The sequence below is a fragment of the Kwoniella newhampshirensis genome, chromosome 5 (assembly GCF_039105145.1).
Source record: "Kwoniella newhampshirensis strain CBS 13917 chromosome 5, whole genome shotgun sequence".
Lineage (NCBI taxonomy): Eukaryota > Fungi > Basidiomycota > Tremellomycetes > Tremellales > Cryptococcaceae > Kwoniella > Kwoniella newhampshirensis.
In genome coordinates, this window is record NC_089959.1 from 790571 (window position 1) to 808887 (window position 18317).

At 50.7% G+C, this 18317-nt stretch overlaps 5 protein-coding genes across 5 annotated transcripts; 1 reads left to right on the plus strand and 4 right to left on the minus strand.

Moving 5' to 3' along the window:
- Positions 1–290: 290 nt before the first annotated feature.
- On the minus strand, positions 291–4076 carry IAR55_002872 (uncharacterized protein; the record flags this gene model as incomplete). Its single annotated transcript, XM_066945983.1, has 7 exons — positions 291–1905; positions 1958–2178; positions 2233–3599; positions 3654–3702; positions 3754–3823; positions 3874–3973; positions 4028–4076. 7 exons carry the CDS (start codon positions 4074–4076, stop codon positions 291–293), a joined length of 3471 nt encoding a protein of 1156 aa, XP_066803484.1.
- A 55-nt stretch (positions 4077–4131) lies between these two features.
- Positions 4132–6126, minus strand: IAR55_002873 (uncharacterized protein; the record flags this gene model as incomplete). Its single annotated transcript, XM_066945984.1, has 5 exons — positions 4132–4139; positions 4190–4221; positions 4280–4714; positions 4776–5130; positions 5190–6126. 5 exons carry the CDS (start codon positions 6124–6126, stop codon positions 4132–4134), a joined length of 1767 nt encoding a protein of 588 aa, XP_066803485.1.
- A 1107-nt stretch (positions 6127–7233) lies between these two features.
- On the minus strand, positions 7234–9972 carry IAR55_002874 (uncharacterized protein; the record flags this gene model as incomplete). Its single annotated transcript, XM_066945985.1, has 1 exon — positions 7234–9972. The coding sequence occupies one exon, from the start codon at positions 9970–9972 to the stop codon at positions 7234–7236; it is 2739 nt and encodes a 912-aa protein (XP_066803486.1).
- A 923-nt stretch (positions 9973–10895) lies between these two features.
- On the plus strand, positions 10896–14940 carry IAR55_002875 (uncharacterized protein; the record flags this gene model as incomplete). The annotated part of the gene is made up of 11 exons (XM_066945986.1): positions 10896–11480; positions 11569–12249; positions 12304–12457; positions 12501–12566; positions 12611–12775; positions 13202–13380; positions 13560–13789; positions 13947–14193; positions 14283–14429; positions 14584–14670; positions 14767–14940. 11 exons carry the CDS (start codon positions 10896–10898, stop codon positions 14938–14940), a joined length of 2715 nt encoding a protein of 904 aa, XP_066803487.1.
- A 408-nt stretch (positions 14941–15348) lies between these two features.
- Positions 15349–17812, minus strand: IAR55_002876 (uncharacterized protein; the record flags this gene model as incomplete). The annotated part of the gene is made up of 4 exons (XM_066945987.1): positions 15349–15678; positions 15746–16176; positions 16245–17244; positions 17315–17812. The coding sequence occupies 4 exons, from the start codon at positions 17810–17812 to the stop codon at positions 15349–15351; spliced, it is 2259 nt and encodes a 752-aa protein (XP_066803488.1).
- Positions 17813–18317: the final 505 nt, after the last annotated feature.

Below are 18317 nucleotides of genomic sequence, written 5' to 3' on the forward strand. Positions count from 1 at the left end.
ATCTTCCATTCCTTCCTTCTTCTCTTCAATCTTCAAACAGACATTTCGTTTGTTGTCTCGTTCACCAAGGATTTTGTGCTTTTGAAGAGCTCGAGATCACGACAATCTAGCAAGCAAATCCAATATCGCAATTTCATAGATTCACCATGATCATGCCATGGTCCAAACCAAAATACTGTATGCAAGGCCGTTTATCATCTATCTTCAATTTTCGTCAAACCCTGCGTCTCTTCTCTCTTTCGTTCTTTCATTATCAATTCTAGCAAATCGTCCTGCGTACACTTGTTACCTTACACAGCATAACCACCGTGATGTCCCTTACTACCATCATCCCTTCTGCTCCTACTTCCCGCTGCTTCTTCTTCCCAATGACTATCTTGTCCAAAATCGTGACCTTGTCCTCTCCGTGAGGACGAAGCGAAAACATCTTGGTGTGCTGCTTCCACATCGAAACTGCCTCGGACTGGTGAAAGACCAGGACCTGTCAATCCGCCCCCAGCAGGAGTAGCATTTCCACTCCCGCCTCTCTTGATCGGGGACAATCCTCTGGAAACAGAGGGTGATCCTCTCGATCCTCTTCTCGATCCGGGGACATCGGGCGACTCTGTCCCACTGACACGATCAATCTCCACCGAAGCGCGTTTCATCCTCCTGACTTCTCTCTGCAATTCCTCCTCGATCGGCGATATAGGGCCGATGGCGCTAGGTGACGTGTAATCCATAGTTGTGTCCAGAGTCGGCATCATGCTCGATCCAGCTCCGCTGCCACCTCCAAACGGACTGGGACTAGACGCAAATCCTAACGGTGAAGGCACAGCTGGATCCGACGATTGACGCAAGAGCAAAGGAGGAGGTACCGTCGACCTCGATAGTCCAGTCGGCGAAGATGATCCAAAATAGTTGTGATTCGTATTGTTCGCAGCCGGACTAGGAGGATATGAAAACACACTTCTAGGCGTTCTTGTATCTCCATCGTCGTCTGACATCATTGGCGATCGCGAGTAATCTTTTTGAGGACTGAAAGTCGCGGCGACTTCATATTGACCCCTTTCGTCGTCCCCATAAGTCTTTTGGAACTGGCTGATCACGCTCTTGCTATCAGTCAGATCTGGAGAGATATCGATGACTTCGTCAACGAACTCGACACTGGCGTTCGCTTTCGCTCTCCTCTTCTCCATCTTCCTCTCCCTTCGCCTCTTCACTCCTAGCTCCTGCTTCAGCTGACCGGATATCCACGCTTCTCGTATAATCTCCTTATCTTGCGGGAAGTACGATCGTCGGAAGGCCGTGACAAGCCACCGAGGTCCAATGGCGATAGCTACCGTCATGGCTACGGTCATCCAGAAATTGAAAGTTGGATATGTGACGCTAGCTTCCTCTGAATAAGGGAGACTCGCTAAACTGGAGTAGATTGGGATCCAAATGAAAACAAGGAGTGTCGAGGCAACATTGACGACCCAAGTGATAACCGTCCAATATCGCTCGTTGATACCGACAAAAGCGTTTGCGGCCAATACACCAGAGGCCGCGACTACCGTCCCAAAGTCTTCCAGAGAGTTGGTATCCCTCCCTCGGCTTGACCAAGTTGTGCCGGTGCCGTAAGCAAACATGGGTATGAAGAAGATGACCGCCGACTGATACAGTCCGTCCGCCATATAAATCCAAAATCGTTTTCGAGTATAGTCAAGCCCCGCTATACCGCGTTTGTATAGTTGAGGGAACGCCATGGCCGCTTTCGGATTCACATCCTGGTCAAATGCACCGAGGATACCGACAGGGAGAGACGTGTAAAAGAGGTTGTACATGAGAATAAAGGTGTATTCGAAGAGATAGGTCGCGTCGAAACTGCTGAAGATAAGGAACCAGAACATGGACACTGTCCAGATGACGTTTTTATAGAAGAAGCTGGGGTTGTAAATTAGCGCTATCCGTGGCAACATGGAAGCGGGAAACTCACTTGGCGTGCATGTCCGCGATCCGGACATAAGACCATCTACCATGGACTAGCAACAACCTCGTGAGGAATCTGAATTGACCGAAAGCGTAGTCTGCCGACATAGCGGCTTGAGATCCCTCGAGACCGTACAGCCCCACACCAATGTTAGCTTCTTGGATCATCGCCACATCGTTCGCACCGTCTCCGATAGACAAGCACATGGCGTTACATCCTTCCTTGACCTGCAGTGCGCATTCGTCAGTGTCATGCCACAACGAGGGAAATGTAATCCTCACCAATCGAACAGTCATAGCCTTCTGAGACGGAGAGACACGACAGCAGATGACCGCGGCGCATTGAGTTCCGAGTGATAAGAATAAGCCTTTCAGTGAAGGTTGCAGAGCATATTTCAAACTGTCGCCATCAATGACCACTGCAAAAGTCGCGCTTGGATTCATGCCTGGGTTGACGACCTTGCCACCAGCAGATGTTGGTGGTGGTCCTACGATAGAGGCAATCTTATTGAGACCAGCTTCGATCTGTGCCCTCGCGCCATCTTCCGAGTCGGCCGAAATGATCATGACTTCCATATCGTTCGTGAGAAGATTACAGCTGTATCCAATTTCGATAGCTGTCTGCAGTTTGTCGCCGGTAAGGATCCACAGTTTTATACCGGCCCGATGAAGCATAGCTATAGCATCGGGGACACCCTCTTGAAGTTTGTCTTCCAACGCCGTGGCCCCGAGAATCGTCAAGGAATGCTCGACCAAGTCGCAAGCTTTCTCGATCTCGCCTTCCCGATCAACAGTGGCCGCACTGGCCGCGTCGTACTTTTTGGACCATTCTGCAAATTCTTCTTCGGACAGAAAACGCCGAGCGATACAGAGCGTTCTCAATCCGCCATTGGCAAATGTCTCGAGGTCTTTTAGAGTGGCCGATTTGATGGCCTCGTCGTGATTGGGATCGAGTCGATTGTAGATCACACTATCGGCACCTTTGCAGAAAAGCACAATCTTTCCCTCTGGACCGCGGGCAATGACACTCATACGCTTTCGACTACTGTTGAATTCGAGAAGTCTGAGAGGTATCCATCGTTCGGGAGTACCCAGCACTTCAATGTCGAGCGAGTTGTTGTTCTTGGCAACGAAAGGGAAACCAACATCTCGAGCCGCAGCAACAAGAGCCGCCTCGTCGGGACTCTCGGCCTTGTAGTCAAGCTCGTAAGGCTTTGTTGAATCTGCTGCGTCGGAAAGGACTGAATGGCAAATTGCCAAAGCAGAAAAGAAATCGATCATATGGGGCCGCAGAGGATCCGAAGGGTTTCCGAGCCGACTAGCAAATCCTGGATCAATCAAGGTTAACTTGTCTTCTCGAAGGTATCGATTGTTGATCGTATGTCGCATGGTGTCAAGCATCTTGTCCTTAAGTTCGGCCAATTTGTCTTCCTGATCTTCCATTGCCGGACCGATGTCTTGTCCGTCCCGTTTCGCAGCTCCCATCATTGCTTCTGTCAAACCCTCGCCAAAGGCTAAACCCTGGATCGAGCACTTCTTGAATTCCATGATGTTCTGCGTGAGGGTACCCGTCTTATCGGAGAAGACGTACTCAATCTGACCGAGATCGTCCGAAATATTCCATGATTTGGGCACGCAAGGAGTATCATCTGAACAGGTCGTGGGTCAGCGATGGAACCATGATGTTGCAGAAGAGTTCTCACATGGCGCGTAGTACATCTCGACATCCTGAAAAATGAAGAAGGCTTGAATCTACATGGCACGATCAGAACAGCCATCTTGGAACTAGGAACGGCCGCTTACTGTTTTGACGATCTCAACAGTAATGTACAGTGAAATGGGTACGATGTTTTGAAAGACCAATAAACATGAGCTGCCAAAATCATATCAGCCAACGCTGCGCCTCTGTCCATGTCGACTTACAAAAAGATGATGACGGAATCAAGGTAAATGTTGTCTGAAGCTTCGGCCTTATGCTCGTAGAAATCCGCACTGGTCTGGGTGAGTGACCGATACCAACCGTCTGGAGATTGCAGAATCAGCAAACGCTCCACAACCTATCATTCAGAGAATATACGGAGGATAGCAGTGATCAGACATAGAACGATGAGGATGACAAAGTTCATGGCGACATTGCTGTTCTTGGGTTAGTCTTTGCTTTTTGACATTTTCGTAATGGTCTCACAAGTCTAAAAAGATATATCAGTATAACGCTCATGTATCAGAAAGATCAACTCACTAGTTTCCTTCTCAATCTTACTTCGCTTCGACCTGCATTCCAGTGTAAGCGTAAAAACAAGCTGTGAACGGCAGCAAACGTCAAACTTACGGTGTTTCACCTCCGTTGATCATGGTCTTTGTATCTTGTCCGGTGTACACGACCATTCCAATCACCCATTTCGTATTCCTCAGTGAACAGCCTCTCAACAAGAGCTCGTTGATCGTAATTGCCTCGGCTCTCTCATCCTCGCCCTTGCCATAGGGATCGGCAGGCGTGTATCTCAACACCCCATTGTACGCATACAGATTCGCATGGGGGCCTTCGGAATCAACCACAAATCGAGCGTGTTCCAAGTCTTCTTCCGAGCTGATGGTAGAGGTGGCTTTGAGTGCTCGACGGATTTTGAGGTTGGTCTCTCCATCAAGATTTTTGGTTTCGACAAAACACTGGCCATCGGCGTTGGAAGTGGAAAGGACAATGACATCGGCAGGGATCTGGTCATTATCGCGAAGAAGAACAATATCGCCGACTTCGAGTTTTTTCCTGCGATATGATAAGCCGTCAGAACGGAACGAACAGCATAAGTAGTTCTAGCTAAACGCACCACAACGTCCTTTCCCACTGCGCCGAACCCATTCCGGGTCGACCCCAGTCCATTACACCGACACTTCTTCTCGAAATCATACTCGGCATACTTGAAGTCTTCCGTAACATGAGCGATTGTGAAAAACCGGAATGGTTTTGGGCGTCTGATGGCGATTCAGAGATGTTGAATGTGGGGACATCCTTCGAGGGCAAGGTTTCCAGCGGGTACGACTCCTTATTCACGACGACTACATTGTCGCGAAGTTCTTCTTCTTGATCGTCATTCGATTTCTGAGCCTCCATGACGATTTGATTCCCTTGACTTCCTTCTCGTTCCCGCAGCTTTCGCACGCCCTTGGTAGTCCTTCCTGGAACTGTAATTTGACAAGCATCAGCATTGAAAATGCTTCAATAAGGCATCATTTCTACTCACCTGCTCCAAGGTTGAATAGCTTCTCGACAAAGGACCGAGGATCTCTGGGCTGATTGACATTTTTCCATCCTCCCAATTTTGTCGTCGCCGAATTGTTCACTTCATCATCCAGTCGAACCCTTCGCCAGTCTTCTATCCCATCTTTGATCGCTGTAATACCCAGGATCGCGACCAGAGGTAACATGCCGATCTGAGCGTTGGGCGCACCGAACGCCGAGAAAAATTGGATGACGACCATGACCAGAAAGTATATGTTAGCGACCCGTCGGAATTGCTCGAACAGGTTCTTGGGGAGGAATGTGATGAGGGTGTATTTTGCGGTTCGGACTTTATTCCGGACGTAGCGAACGGTAGGTTCGCCTTTTTCGTTGAGCAGATGGCGAGGAAGAGGCAAGTTGACGTAGACCGACCGTCGTTCAGGTGCTGCTTTACTTTTGTCCTTACCGAAGAACCCTCTCCAGCCGCCCTGTTCTTCCTTCTTTTCCTCGTCGGCAGCTTTTTCCGATGATGGTTCACTGGCCGTCGGAAGCTGCGATGTATGGGGTGTTGACGGGCTCGATCCAGTCTCGGAAATCGCACCTATCGTGGTCACTGTTCCTCGTCTCGAGTCCATCGTACCCACGTCACTCGAAGCTTTCCTCCTCCTCGATTCTCTGACTATTCCAGAAGCTTTCCGCGTCATATTCCTGAATAGTCTCCTTCTCTTCGCCCGCTTCTCCGCATGATCTTCAGCTCGAATAGATTCGGCGATAACGGAGTGAGCGGTACGGACGGTACGCAGACGAAGCTCGGGGTCGATGGATTGAGGATCAAAGACATCTTCATCATCAGAATCGGGGTTGAAATACGATTGAGAAGGCGGTCGCAGACGGGAAGATGACGAGGATGGCTCGAAGGCCGTGGAGGTGGATGCGTAGGATGTCGAAAGCGTTGACATGACGGGCCTGTGTCCTAGTGATGGATATGGGGTCAGATTAAGAGCAAACTCTAAATGATGGTATTCGGTTATTAGTGATCGTACACTTGACCTAAACGCGGGATCTTGCTCACCTTGGTTGACGCAATAGCGCAAGCTCGTACAGACTTTGCTACGATTAAATGTTTCGTGTCGCTTACGCAGGTTGTCTCCGTATTACCTCGACGAAACAAATCTGTTTCTCAAAACCCCTTGGCCTGTCCACCAGAAAGACTGCTTGCTGCGACCTTGTCGCTAGTATCACTCGTCTTCTTGAGAGTACCCGTCACAAAGGTGCCTCTATAGAAATGTCCAGCCCGCTTTATGTAGTCACACCCAGCGTCTATGTTCATCTGATCTGCCAGACCAAAGCTTTGCACCCCTCCTGACCAAACAGCGATTCAAAAGCACAGCAATATCGCCGAGAGCGGATCGTGATGAGCGTAATGCACCGGATAGTAACGCTAGTGGTCTTCGTGCTCTGAATGGTTGCGATCGGATTTGAACCTAGGTCGTAATGGATGGACGTTTGATCTGAGCGAAGTGAAGTTGATCCTTTGATGGAATGACCGAGGGGTGAGAGGGAGGATCGCGTCGCCCGGGAGGCAGATTGTGTTGAGTGATCTTTGAGCGGATGGTTTTTCCGAGGTGCTCCTTGTCAATCGTTCGTTTTCTACTTGCCCAACTCTCAACACATGGTTGCTCCTATCGGTCGTCGTGTCCGGTACTCTATATCGCCTATCTACTATCGACTTTACTGATCAATGCAAAGAAAAGCTGTGTGTGGTACCAGATGATGATTGTGCGTTACCACTACGAGTACGTGGGTTCAGGAAACAGGCGCGCTTGCTTTTTGACTAAGCAACCTGCAAACAAATTTCGATGAGTTAGATTTTCTGTACACACATCCCGTTATACCCCTGAACTCTCCCTTATCTTGGACCGAAGGGCACATTACGTTCTTCGGACATGGTTATGGGGGGGCACTGCTGCTACTCTACATTCCGGCAAGGCGATGCGGCAATTTGAGACATCGGTAGCTAAATGCATACATTCGATAGTGAACAGGCGTGTCCACGCTCAGGTTGCTTAAAAAACGACACTCATTCTCAACTCGTTCGTCGACGACATCTCCACGTTCTTCCCCTTGTACCAAAATGACGATTTATGATCATTCAGTGATTTCGTGACCCTCTCATCGGCCTCAACGGCCCCTCCTGACAATTCGTTTTCATCCTGGGCAGCTTCCCCAAGACTCTCGTTATCGTCACGAGAGGGTGGTCTCAGTGTTTCGAGGAATTGCAAGAACGCCGGGGTGCCATTCCAACCAGTCTGTTTGGCGATTGCTCCCAGATCGACTCGCTTGCCATGCTTGATATCGAGTAACACTCTCGCACCTACCACACCTCTGTCCCATGAGATCTTTTCGCCTCTCACAGTTGATTCTCGCCATCGTTGCTCGACCAAATCCGCCTCTTCTGATCGACCGGCCAGAGCTAAGCGCACCATGAGACGCCCCACAGCACTCGACTTGAGCACGATTTGTTGCTCCACGCAAACACCAAACACGGCTAAAGCAGCGTCGAGATGGTCATTGTCGAGTAAGCTGCGAAGCATTATGGAGATCGTTCTAGGATTGGGTCGAATGTCATTGCGTATCATTTCTTTGTAAAGTGCGGTAGCGTGTGCAAGTGAATCGCCGCGAGACATCTGGCCATCTTGGGGTCGAAGTCGACCAGCCGAGACAAGGTAGGACAAGACGGTGTTGTATGCCCATGTCGCAGTAGCGCCAGGCTCGAGACGACTAAGGAGAGAAAAGCTTTTGGCTAGGTGCTCCAGTCGAGGGGATCGAGCGAGCTGGGCGATGATGAGCTGAACGACTAACGGTTGGAGTGCAGTGTTCTCGGCCAAACGGTGAGCCAAATTCAAAGCGAGCTCGGCGTCCTTTACACTTGTCCTGGTCAGGCCTTGAACCAGAGCAGCGATGAGTGCCGGTTGTCGACCATATTGCACCCATAGGTAATCTTTGATATGTCGTTCGAGAAGGATTGGTCTTGATGGGCTCGGCTTCATACCAATAGCTCTGATCATCATCAGGGCGTCGGTCCTCCGTATAGCCATACCATCCGCCATGAGATCTGCGTAGAGTCTAGAAGCGAAATGAAGGTGGAGATTGGGTGAGGTGACAGAAAACTTGTACAGCGTCCGCCATGCATCGATGTTGTGATGGGACCAGAGAAATGGCGGATCGGCAGCTCTAGCATGTTGATATATCTTCCTCGCAAGAATGTAAACTTCTGGCGACGGCATGACGGTGAGAAGAAGTCGAAATAAAGGTATGATCACGTCTGACGGTAGTCTGTTGATCACCTGTGATTCCTGTGGTGTTCGGACGAATCGGACCACAAGGGCTGCGATCTCAATCGATCGTCCTGACCGATAAGCACTATACAGTGCGTTGGCGATTACGATCGTCAAGGGGCTCTGCTCCACATCGCGGTGTTGGAGCGATTCTTCGAGGAGTCGGAGAGCTGCTTCAATCGCTGTAACGGAATATGCTTTTGTCTTCGCACCCTTGGCAATTGACATCCCCTGCTCGATCATTCCAGGCAATCCTAGTCCACCCACATCCAATAGCTCCAAAGCCCTTTCCATCCGACTCTGTGATCTTTTCTCAACCCTTTCGCTGACCTCTCGGAGTTGTTGAGCAGCCAGGGATGTAGGCGAAGTTTCAACCTGAGACAGGACTTTTGGGATCTCCGCCTTCAGCAGCTGTCTTCCATTCATCCCCTCCCTGTCCCAACCACTGACTAGCTTTCGCATGACCTTGAAAAGAAAAGTGGTGTGGATATACGTTCCTCGGCTCAAGCACCAGGCCATCAATCGCAAACTTTCTCGAAGCCCTTCTACCGTACTGCCTCTCGAGATCGAGAGTATGCGACCTATGTGGTATCCAAGGCCGTCCGCGCCGCCCCGCTCCACGATTTCGAGCACTGCATCCTCCATGGGCGTAGAAGATGGATTGTCGACGACCGATAGTCGAGTTTCGTTGCGTCTGTAAGCTTCCAACCTTGATATCTGGAGTTGAAGCCAATGCCTCCTGACCTTCCTTGGGATCCGTCCCAAGTCCGACACCATGCCAGACGTGATATTCCACAGTTTCTTGACCAGCTTGAAATGTGCTTCATCTTCCATCTTATTGTCCTGTAAGATCCTGAGTAGCCCGAGTTTGAGGACATTGGTCATGTTTTCGAATCCGAGATCCTCCAGTTCCATCCTACATTTTTTCGCCAAACGAAGTAACATTTTCACTCTATGCCAACCCAAGGCCGGCTCTTCATGCCTGGCTTGATGAGCCAGCAATGAGCGGAATGTCTCGTCGGGTATGTATTGTCGTAATGAAGGATGAAGAGCCAAGTAGACGCTCCATGACTCGTTTGGCGAAGAGAAGAGGGATAGTGAGAGTATCTCAAGGTGGCGACGGAAGGGATGAGAGTTTGGGGAGTAGGGTAGCGGAGGAGGGAGAGGAAGATGAGGGGTCTTCACTCTATGCGGGAGGGGTATGATCGTCGTCGAAGACGGTTCTTCGTCCGGATGTATAGTTGAGGTCGACGAGGTGGGATTCGAGGAGAAATACGTCCGTCGAGCCAATGTCTTTCGACAACATGTACAAGACAGCCATCTTGAGCAACCTGGCAGACTGGGGATGATAGGTCGGACCGAAGTGGGTGGTGCAGGCAGTGGAGAAGAAACGACCGAGCTCCCCCTTGATATTTTTGGACGCAAGGCGATGCCTAAGCCGGCCACACCGTTCACCCTCACAGGCATACTCGAATGGGTAGAAAGCTAGGATTCAGGTTGATCTATTCAGCTCGCGAGATCAAGGCAGGAATACAGATGACGCTAACTTACATCAGATACGAGTCATACTCCCGCCCAGCATTTCTCTACTGTGTTCTTGGACTAGTCGAGTGAGCGAGAGGGTTTTGCAGCAGGTATGAATGAGGTTTCACCACGGTTGCAGTCATCTCTGAACTTTTGGGACCATCAGAAGCAGAATCGGATTGCCGCGCCGTATGTAAGGCTTCGCGCGCCTAATTTCAAGAGATCCGCGTGGGTAGGTTGGGTGGCGAATCGATTCAGCGAGACGCGCATGACTTTTTGGTCTCTATCATTTATCTCTGTCATCTTTTCTTCTTCTTCTTCTTCTTCATGATCGATTCCATTGTATGATTCAATTACTGAGCTGATCTCATAGCAGCTCAATTTGGTATTGTGGGGGGTGAAATCGCGTAAGTTATGCCTTCTCTTTCGACTGGGTTTGTATGTGGTCCAGCTCGCTCGCTGGCTCTCAACGGTATGACCTGCTTTCCTCTTCCTCGTCACGCAGGTCGATGCCCTCTCCGTTTCCCTGTCGTACCGTATGCCTCTTGTCTGTCTGTTTATCTTTGTCTCTCATCTCAAACTTTTGGCACCCCTTCGCTGTCCCGACGACCTGTCCTTATATGTTCTTTGATTAACTGATGCATGACGCTACTTTACTTTTCCTTCGGCACCCACCCCCTTATCAATGAATTAATGGACTGCACTGACTTACCTACCAATCACTCTCTTTGTGTTCCTCTTCCATCCTATGGACGATCAATGCAATCAGTGGCGTTTGTTAACGCCTTTTCCCCCCTGTGCCTGAAAGTGTTGGGAAATACTTACCATGCCTCTGACTACGCTGACTGGCAGTTCAGACTGATCGTATGGCTCGAATCTCTCCCATACCTTCGCCCACAATCGAAGACACCACGATCGATCGACTCCAATCCCGTCGCAGGATGACTACACAGCAAGACTATCGTGACCAGCTCCACAATGGCTTTGGTGGAAGACCTCAAGCCTCCGCTCAATCCCAAGGTCGAGCAACGGTGTCGAACAATCAAGCTCATCACCAGTATACTCAAGCCCCTGGCATTCAAGGTAGCTCCCATCTCCACTCCTCTTGCAATCAAGCTTCGCCAGCGCGACGAGGAGTGAAGGTTACCGATTATGGCTTCCCCCAGGGAAGGTCAGGCCAGCCCCAAGCGTTCACTACGGCAACCTTCCAATCTCAGCAGGTCTCGAATGGTTCTACTCAGATGAGGCAGCCTGCCACCATCTCTGCGATCGGCTCTGGCCTGTCGCAGACGTCACCAGGCAAAGGCTCAGATACTTCTGCGCGAAGGCAAATGCCGACCTCACAAGCTATTCGTGCTGCTTACATCGATCCTTTTGTCGCTCAGGCAGTCCCAGGGAGAGAGCTCAAGCAGCCTCCTGCTTCTCCGGCCCCTCAGGCGATTTATGGACAGGTGAGTGGCTCCCTTGTTCCTTCCTGAGGATACACGAAGAGAATGGCGTTGATCTGATGCGGCTCAATGCGGCTCAAAAAACCTTAAGCGTTCCCGACCTAACGATGTCTCGAGTACGCCATCATCCTTCGAGCAGAACAAAGATCAAATTCGCAAGAAGGAAAAATATCATTCCTCAGGAGCTATGCGAGCGGTTGGCTGTTTCCGAGACCCTGATCTTGATGATGAAGTGGCTTCCAACATGCCGCCGACTTCAAAACAGCAAAAAACTACCTCCAGATCTGGTTGGGGGACTGACACAAATCGAGTCATGCCAACAAAAGAGGAGACCCATGGACTTGACGGTCGCGCAGTGATCACACAGGCTCACTCGCAAGGGCTGCATGAGTTTGCCTTTGGACCCGCGTCTCAACCGTTCGTCGATCAGGCTTTCAGTGGCAGTCTTTCAAGTCATCTCGACTTGATCAAGGCAAATGAACACGAGGTGGAGAAAAGCTCTCATGCTCCGGTTTACGATACAGATTCTGGTCCTACCCCCCAGTCGGTGGTTATGAATGTATCGTTAGAGCAACAACCCCACACGTCTGCTGGTGACGACGACAGCGCACTCCCCGTCTTGTCGTTCGAGAGTGATGAATGGAATCCGGACAAGAAGATCAATGATTTGACAATGAAAACCCCTGGTAAGCGTAAAATGGAGGATTTTGGCGACGAAGAGAACTCGAGCGTGTTCAACTTCACGCCCACGGCCAAGCAAGGGACCAAGCAGGTACGCATGTGGCAGGCTACTGTATGACGATAGGCCTGATAAATCGTGAAGCAGAAAGTGACCGCGCTCAAGCCTCGATTCGTCGTGCCCAAAGGTTTCCTGGATCACACCAGTCTTCTTAGGGATGTCAAACGCGAAGAAATCTTCTTCGAGCGAATGAGGCTGGCCAGGGAATTCAAGCACAACGGCGTGTTCCAAGAGACCACCCGTGAGTGTAGAGAGGTCTAGATCGAACACTGATGATCTCCTAGGTCTGTTTCAGGAGCAGCAGAATCGTCTTGCAGCTGTTGTCGACCAGTTCGATGGCTTCCACGGACGTGAGTGACAGAATGGCTTGTGTCAAGTGCTGATAGCCATCAAGGTATCAATGCCCTCATCAAGAAGAAAGACGCCGAGCTGCAACGCAAGGTCAAGTTGACGGAACGATATGCTGAAGCAGGTTCCGAGCTGTCTGGGCAGTGTGTGGATCTCCAAGCCGCTACCCGTAACGGCAACAAGCACAAGGTCAAGCGTAGTCGTGGAGCGAGTAGGTCAGAGAGAGGGGTGTAAAGACTGGACTGCCAAACGAAAGATACTGTGCTAGCGGATCATGAGCGTCATCTCATCATTGTATATACATGCCTATAAATACCATGTCGTCGATATGTCTGTGGACATAGCCCATGCAAATGTGAATGCTGTCGTGTGTGTCAGGAGTGTGGTAGGATCAACGACCTTCGGAGCCCCAGCCATTACGTATTACGCAAGCACTTGAATGCTTTCATGGTGTTGCAACTTCGTTGTTATCGACAACTTCTCACACCTCGACAACACAATCAAGTCAAGTCGACCTTCATCTTCCTTCCTGCAGTGCAGAGCAATTCATCTGAACGCCAAGACAAAGTGAAAAGCAGCATGCCGGACCACGAAGCTTCGAAGTCTGTAAATGACACTACGTCGAACTCGACCGCAGTGGTCAACGGTACGACAAGCTCGAAACCACGAGCTCGACTTGGACCAATGGAGATCGTACAACTGCCGGCATCTGATTCAGAGCCAGAGGATGAAGCAGAAGACGGGCAGACGAATGTGGGAGAAGAGAAGGGGGAAGGTGATCTGAATTTCCTGAAAGAATACCCGGAAGATACAGAGGTGTGTATGAGCTCTGTGTATTCTGATGACCTCGTTGTGAACTGGATACCTGCGCGTGTTCTGCCTGGGTCTTGCCTCTCGGATCCGTCCTTCTAGCCTTGGTCTTCACGTCAATCACGCGTTAACTCATCGTTAAAGTATCAAACTCGATGTATGAGCTGACACTCTTTTACTAACAGGAACTGCACCTCCAACATCTCCGACTAAAAACCACCTCTCTACAGCCTCTGGACCTCGGTCGATTCTCCAAATATCTCAAACGACTGTGTCTGAGACAGAACGAACTCACTTCGCCTTTACCGTCCGAAGGGTTCGCGGGATTGGAGGAGCTGGAAGATCTGGACATGTATGATAATCGATTGGGAACGAGGGTGACGGATGAGGAGTTGAAAGGTTGTCCAAATTTGACGTGGGTGTTCTCTCTTCTTCATCATCTATCTTCTCTTTCCATGTTCGGATATGCGCTTGCTCCAATCGTCGCGAGTCTACGCCTCCTATGCCCTGCAACCTACTGCTCAACAACATTCAAGTACCTCGCTGACATCTTCACCTTATCCCACGCGTAGCTCCCTCGACCTCTCATTCAATAACATCCGACACCTACCCAACCTACCTTCGTTGACCAAAGTCAAGACCTTTTACTTGATCCAGAACAAGATCTCCACTATCGAAGAGGGTGAATTGGATTGGTGCAAGGACACGATCACGAGCCTTGAACTGGGCGGGAATAGGATTCGGGTGATTGAGAATCTCGAGAAGTTGACGTTGTTAGAGGAGCTGTGGTTGGGGAAGAACAAGATCAGGAAATTGGAGGTAAGTTGTCATATGTCATGCTTCGCCATACTGGACTGCCAGAGTCCTTATGTCCTTGAGAGACGCTGATCATTCATCCGCACCGGCAGAACCTCAATACGTTCTCATCACTCAAGATCCTGTCTCTCCAATCGAATCGCATCACAAAGATGGAAGGCTTTGAAGCGTTGGTCAATCTCGAAGAATTGTACCTCTCACACAATGGTCTTACCAAGATTGAAGGGTTGGAGAAGAATGTGAGTGGAACCGCTTCTCCCATTCCGGGGTTCTGGTCTACCTATCTGCTCCTGTGCACTGGCCATGTATCGATCGACTTCTTGCCTATCGTTCCCGCTGTCGTCACTCTCCAGTCAGAAAATAGAGACTGATCTGACGCCAACCCTATCGCAGGTCAAACTCAAGACATTGGACATCGGAAACAACATGATTGAGGAGATCGAAGGGGTTTCGCATCTTGTGGACCTAGAGGAATTCTGGGTGAGTCGCATGTCGACCTCGCCTCTATTGCACCTACATTCAAAGTACGAGGTGTCCGAACAATTCATTGATCGTCTTACCTCTCCCCACTGGTAGGCAAGTTACAACAAAATAGCCAACCTGCGAGCCCTCGATACCCAACTTCGACCACTTGAGAACTTGGAGACGGTGTATCTCGAGGGAAATCCTTGTCAGAAAGATGACATGGCCAATTATAGGAGGAAGGTCATGTTGGCTTTGCCTCAGATCAGTCAGATTGATGCGACGTAAGTTTTGGCCATACTCTTGGCCAGGCACTTCCTGTGCAGTGCACTTGTGCTGGACTTTTGGCTCATATGAGCCTTAATAACGTAGATATGTCAAAGTTTCATGAACAGAGGCGCGACGAGTGGGTATGTAGTAGGTTGAGGGGAAAGTGGGGTGCTCGGCGATTGCGACAGTCAGAAGTGTAAGATAGTGATTCACATAGATGATGCACGATGTGTACCATAGTTCAAGCCCGTACAAACGATAGGACATTCGAGACTTCCGCTCGATCGCTTGTCCTTTCCACTCTTCGGTTCCACCTCTATGGTCACTCTAGCTATCTCGGACGATAATTCCTCTCGCATTCGATTATAATCGCCATCGATATCCCTCGTTCAATATTTGTCAGATACAACACGGCCCGACGAATGCCTATCCATCAACCCTTCTCCTCTTCAACTGCCTCTCTCCCTCCATAGGAGACGAAGGTGTAGGCGTCGCCTTGTCTAACAATTTCAAAGCGTCTCTCAATCCCGAAGTCTCGATTTCGAACTGTCTCTTCCTAGCCTGAGAAGTCATTGTCGCGGAAGCGGGCTCGAGAGCGGCAGAAGAACGTGCCGGTATCGCCATCGGCACGACGGGCGAAGGCATGGGCGAAGGTGGCGCTGGACTCATCTCGACTCGTGGTCCGAGACATTTCGTCCGTCGAGCAACGACGTCGGCGAGCAGAGCCAAAGATGCAAATTTGGCATTCGGATGCGCCTGCGTTGATCAGTCTAGTCAGCATACGAGACTGAGGCGGCAGTACGGAAAAGGTCGCGAAACTCACCTTGAGCTGCTTCCAAGCTTGGTCTGGACGGAGAGTACCGTGATCGCCGTCGTCGTCGTCTTCATCGTGCTGCAGGCGACGATCAGACGACGAAGAGGGAGGCAGTCCACTGGATCCACCAATTCCCACAACTTCACCGGTACATCCTCCTCCACCGTGTTGCCCCCCACAGAGCTCAGGATTGCCACAGCATGACATCTGCAGGGGGCCAAGTGGCATGTCATCTTCAAGATTGTTGGTCGGAGGAGTTCTGATGTGAGCGGATGACGAAGACGTCGACGCCGTCGTTGAGCTTGAAGCATGAGTCGGGTGGTCAGGAGAAGGAGACAGCAGTGTTTTGATGTTCATGCAATTGCCTGGACACGAAGAACAAGGTTTGAACTCGGCTGAAGAATCAGCCGCTTCGAAAAGATGCTGACAGAACTCGCGGCCTGCAAGGGTGTATCAGTATAGGGCGGGAAGAAAAGACTAGATCACAGGATGAGCGACAACTACTCACCAAAGGTGTCATTCCGACATGCATCGCAGTTGGATGGATCACCCGTACAGACTGCTTCTGAAGATCTGATTGCCGCTGCTGGACCGGAAGTCGTATGAATCGCCCAGATAGGTGTCTTGGAGATGCCGGATGCCTTGCTCCTGAGCCGAAGTGGTAAAGCAGCGACTACGGCACGAACCACACCCGAGGTTTCAGCCACGGTCGTGCTGACACCAGTGACAGGTAGCGGTTTGTTACTGCTCGATATACTCGGTGACTCGGAAAGACCAGCTCTGCAAGCGCAGAACCCACCACCAGTGCACAAACCGCACCCTTCGTCCGACTTGAAACTCTTGCTAGGTGACGAAACGTTGGGTTTGATATCCTCTTCGACCACCCGACACAGACATTCTTCGGCGGAATGGCAAAGACCGCATGTGGACACACCGTGGCCATGTTTGTGATGGTGATCATGACTGTGAGAAAATGACGCAAGGGTGATTTCTTGGGCATATCCCGGTTGCTGGGGTTGACTTTGTTGACACGGACAGTCTGGGTCAGGGTCTGGACAGATGGGACAAGCTTGAAGAGCGATTGGGTTTCTGTGTGTTGAAGTGGTGACAACGGTGCTTTGACGTCTGGGGATGCTCGGTCCGGGGACCAAAGAATCTATAGTTCCTTGGTCCACCTCCAACCTGACAAGTGTATCGATTCCTCCTCCAGCTCTCACCACCTCCACCTCCATTCTCATCTCCCTTATCGCATCTTTCATCGTTCTCTTCTCCAACTCCCAGACATCCCTCTCCCCGTTGTGCTCCATACACTTGTTTTGGAGTTGCGTCACTTCCGCTTTGAGTCGTTCGTTATCAGCCTTGAGTGCCCGGGCGACCTCCTGAAGTCGCACATTGGAATGGATCTCGTCCGCTTCGTATTGTCGCAGTCGTTCCTCCAATGTTTGAATATAGTCTGTACGTCGAGCGCGATGGGCGCGTTGCGAAAGACGGTTTTGTGATTGGCGTTTCTGAAAGTCAAGATAACGGTTAGCGTTTGGGGAACGAAGTATGTGAGAAATTGCATTGTAGATCACACACATTATCTGGCTCTTCGACGCTGACTTTCCTGCCCGGTTTGGCTCTCTCAGGCAGTACCCATTCCTTGCTTGGTTTTGCGAAGATCTTGCCCGCCGAAGAGGACGTATCTTTGCTCGCGACGGGAGTCACAGCCGCACTCGTGGACGACGAGGTTCTCGAGGCGGGAGGGGGTCGAGTACCTGCTCCTGTGTTGCCTGTCGCATTCGTAGTAGTAGCTGATCTAGGAAGTGCTACCTTGCCCGTACCCGAGGACGGTGTACTGGGTCCGGTCGAAGTGGGAGTAGGACGTGATGAGGAAGCAGCGGCAGGTCGAGGAGCCATGGGTCGGCTCTGGATATTGGCCGGGGCGGTGGACGACGATGACGGTCGGGAGTGAATGGGAGTGGAGGTAGAGGGACGAGATTGGATACGAGTGGTGGATGCGGGCTTGGGCATCATGGTTGAAGGGCGTCGAGTGGCGAGTGGAGTTGGAGCAGGGGAAGGTATAGCCACGGACATGTCAAAGGGCGGTGCTCGTCCCTGCTACACCACAGAAGAATGAAATGAGTGCGATCCTTGTGATTCAGATTGCAGACAGCTGAACGCAATGCAGTACGTTGGAATTGTCAATGTGAAAGGGTTGGTGAAGCAGAGATTGACAGTACGAGGATGGCAAAAATCGTTAAAAAGATGCAACGATGTGTGGTGAAGGGAACGATCTGCTGCGCTACGAGGATTGATTACCAACAAGATACCAAAAGAAGAGATTTGGAACAGGATGCACCTGGTGGAATGAATTGTCTAATCAGATAATAGCGCGGCAGCACTTCCAGTCGAGTCAACCCCTCTCAAGGGGTCAAAAGGCGTTCAGGGGATTGCGGGAAAAGGGGAAACAAAGAGGGGGGAGAGTGAGTCTGGATGCGACGCTGCCCCCCCGCTTCGCTCTTCTTCTAGCTTGAGGGTGAGGGGTGATCGGCCGAGGGTCAGTCGTCAAGCGAAGAAGGAGCAACGCCAAGATCTGGTC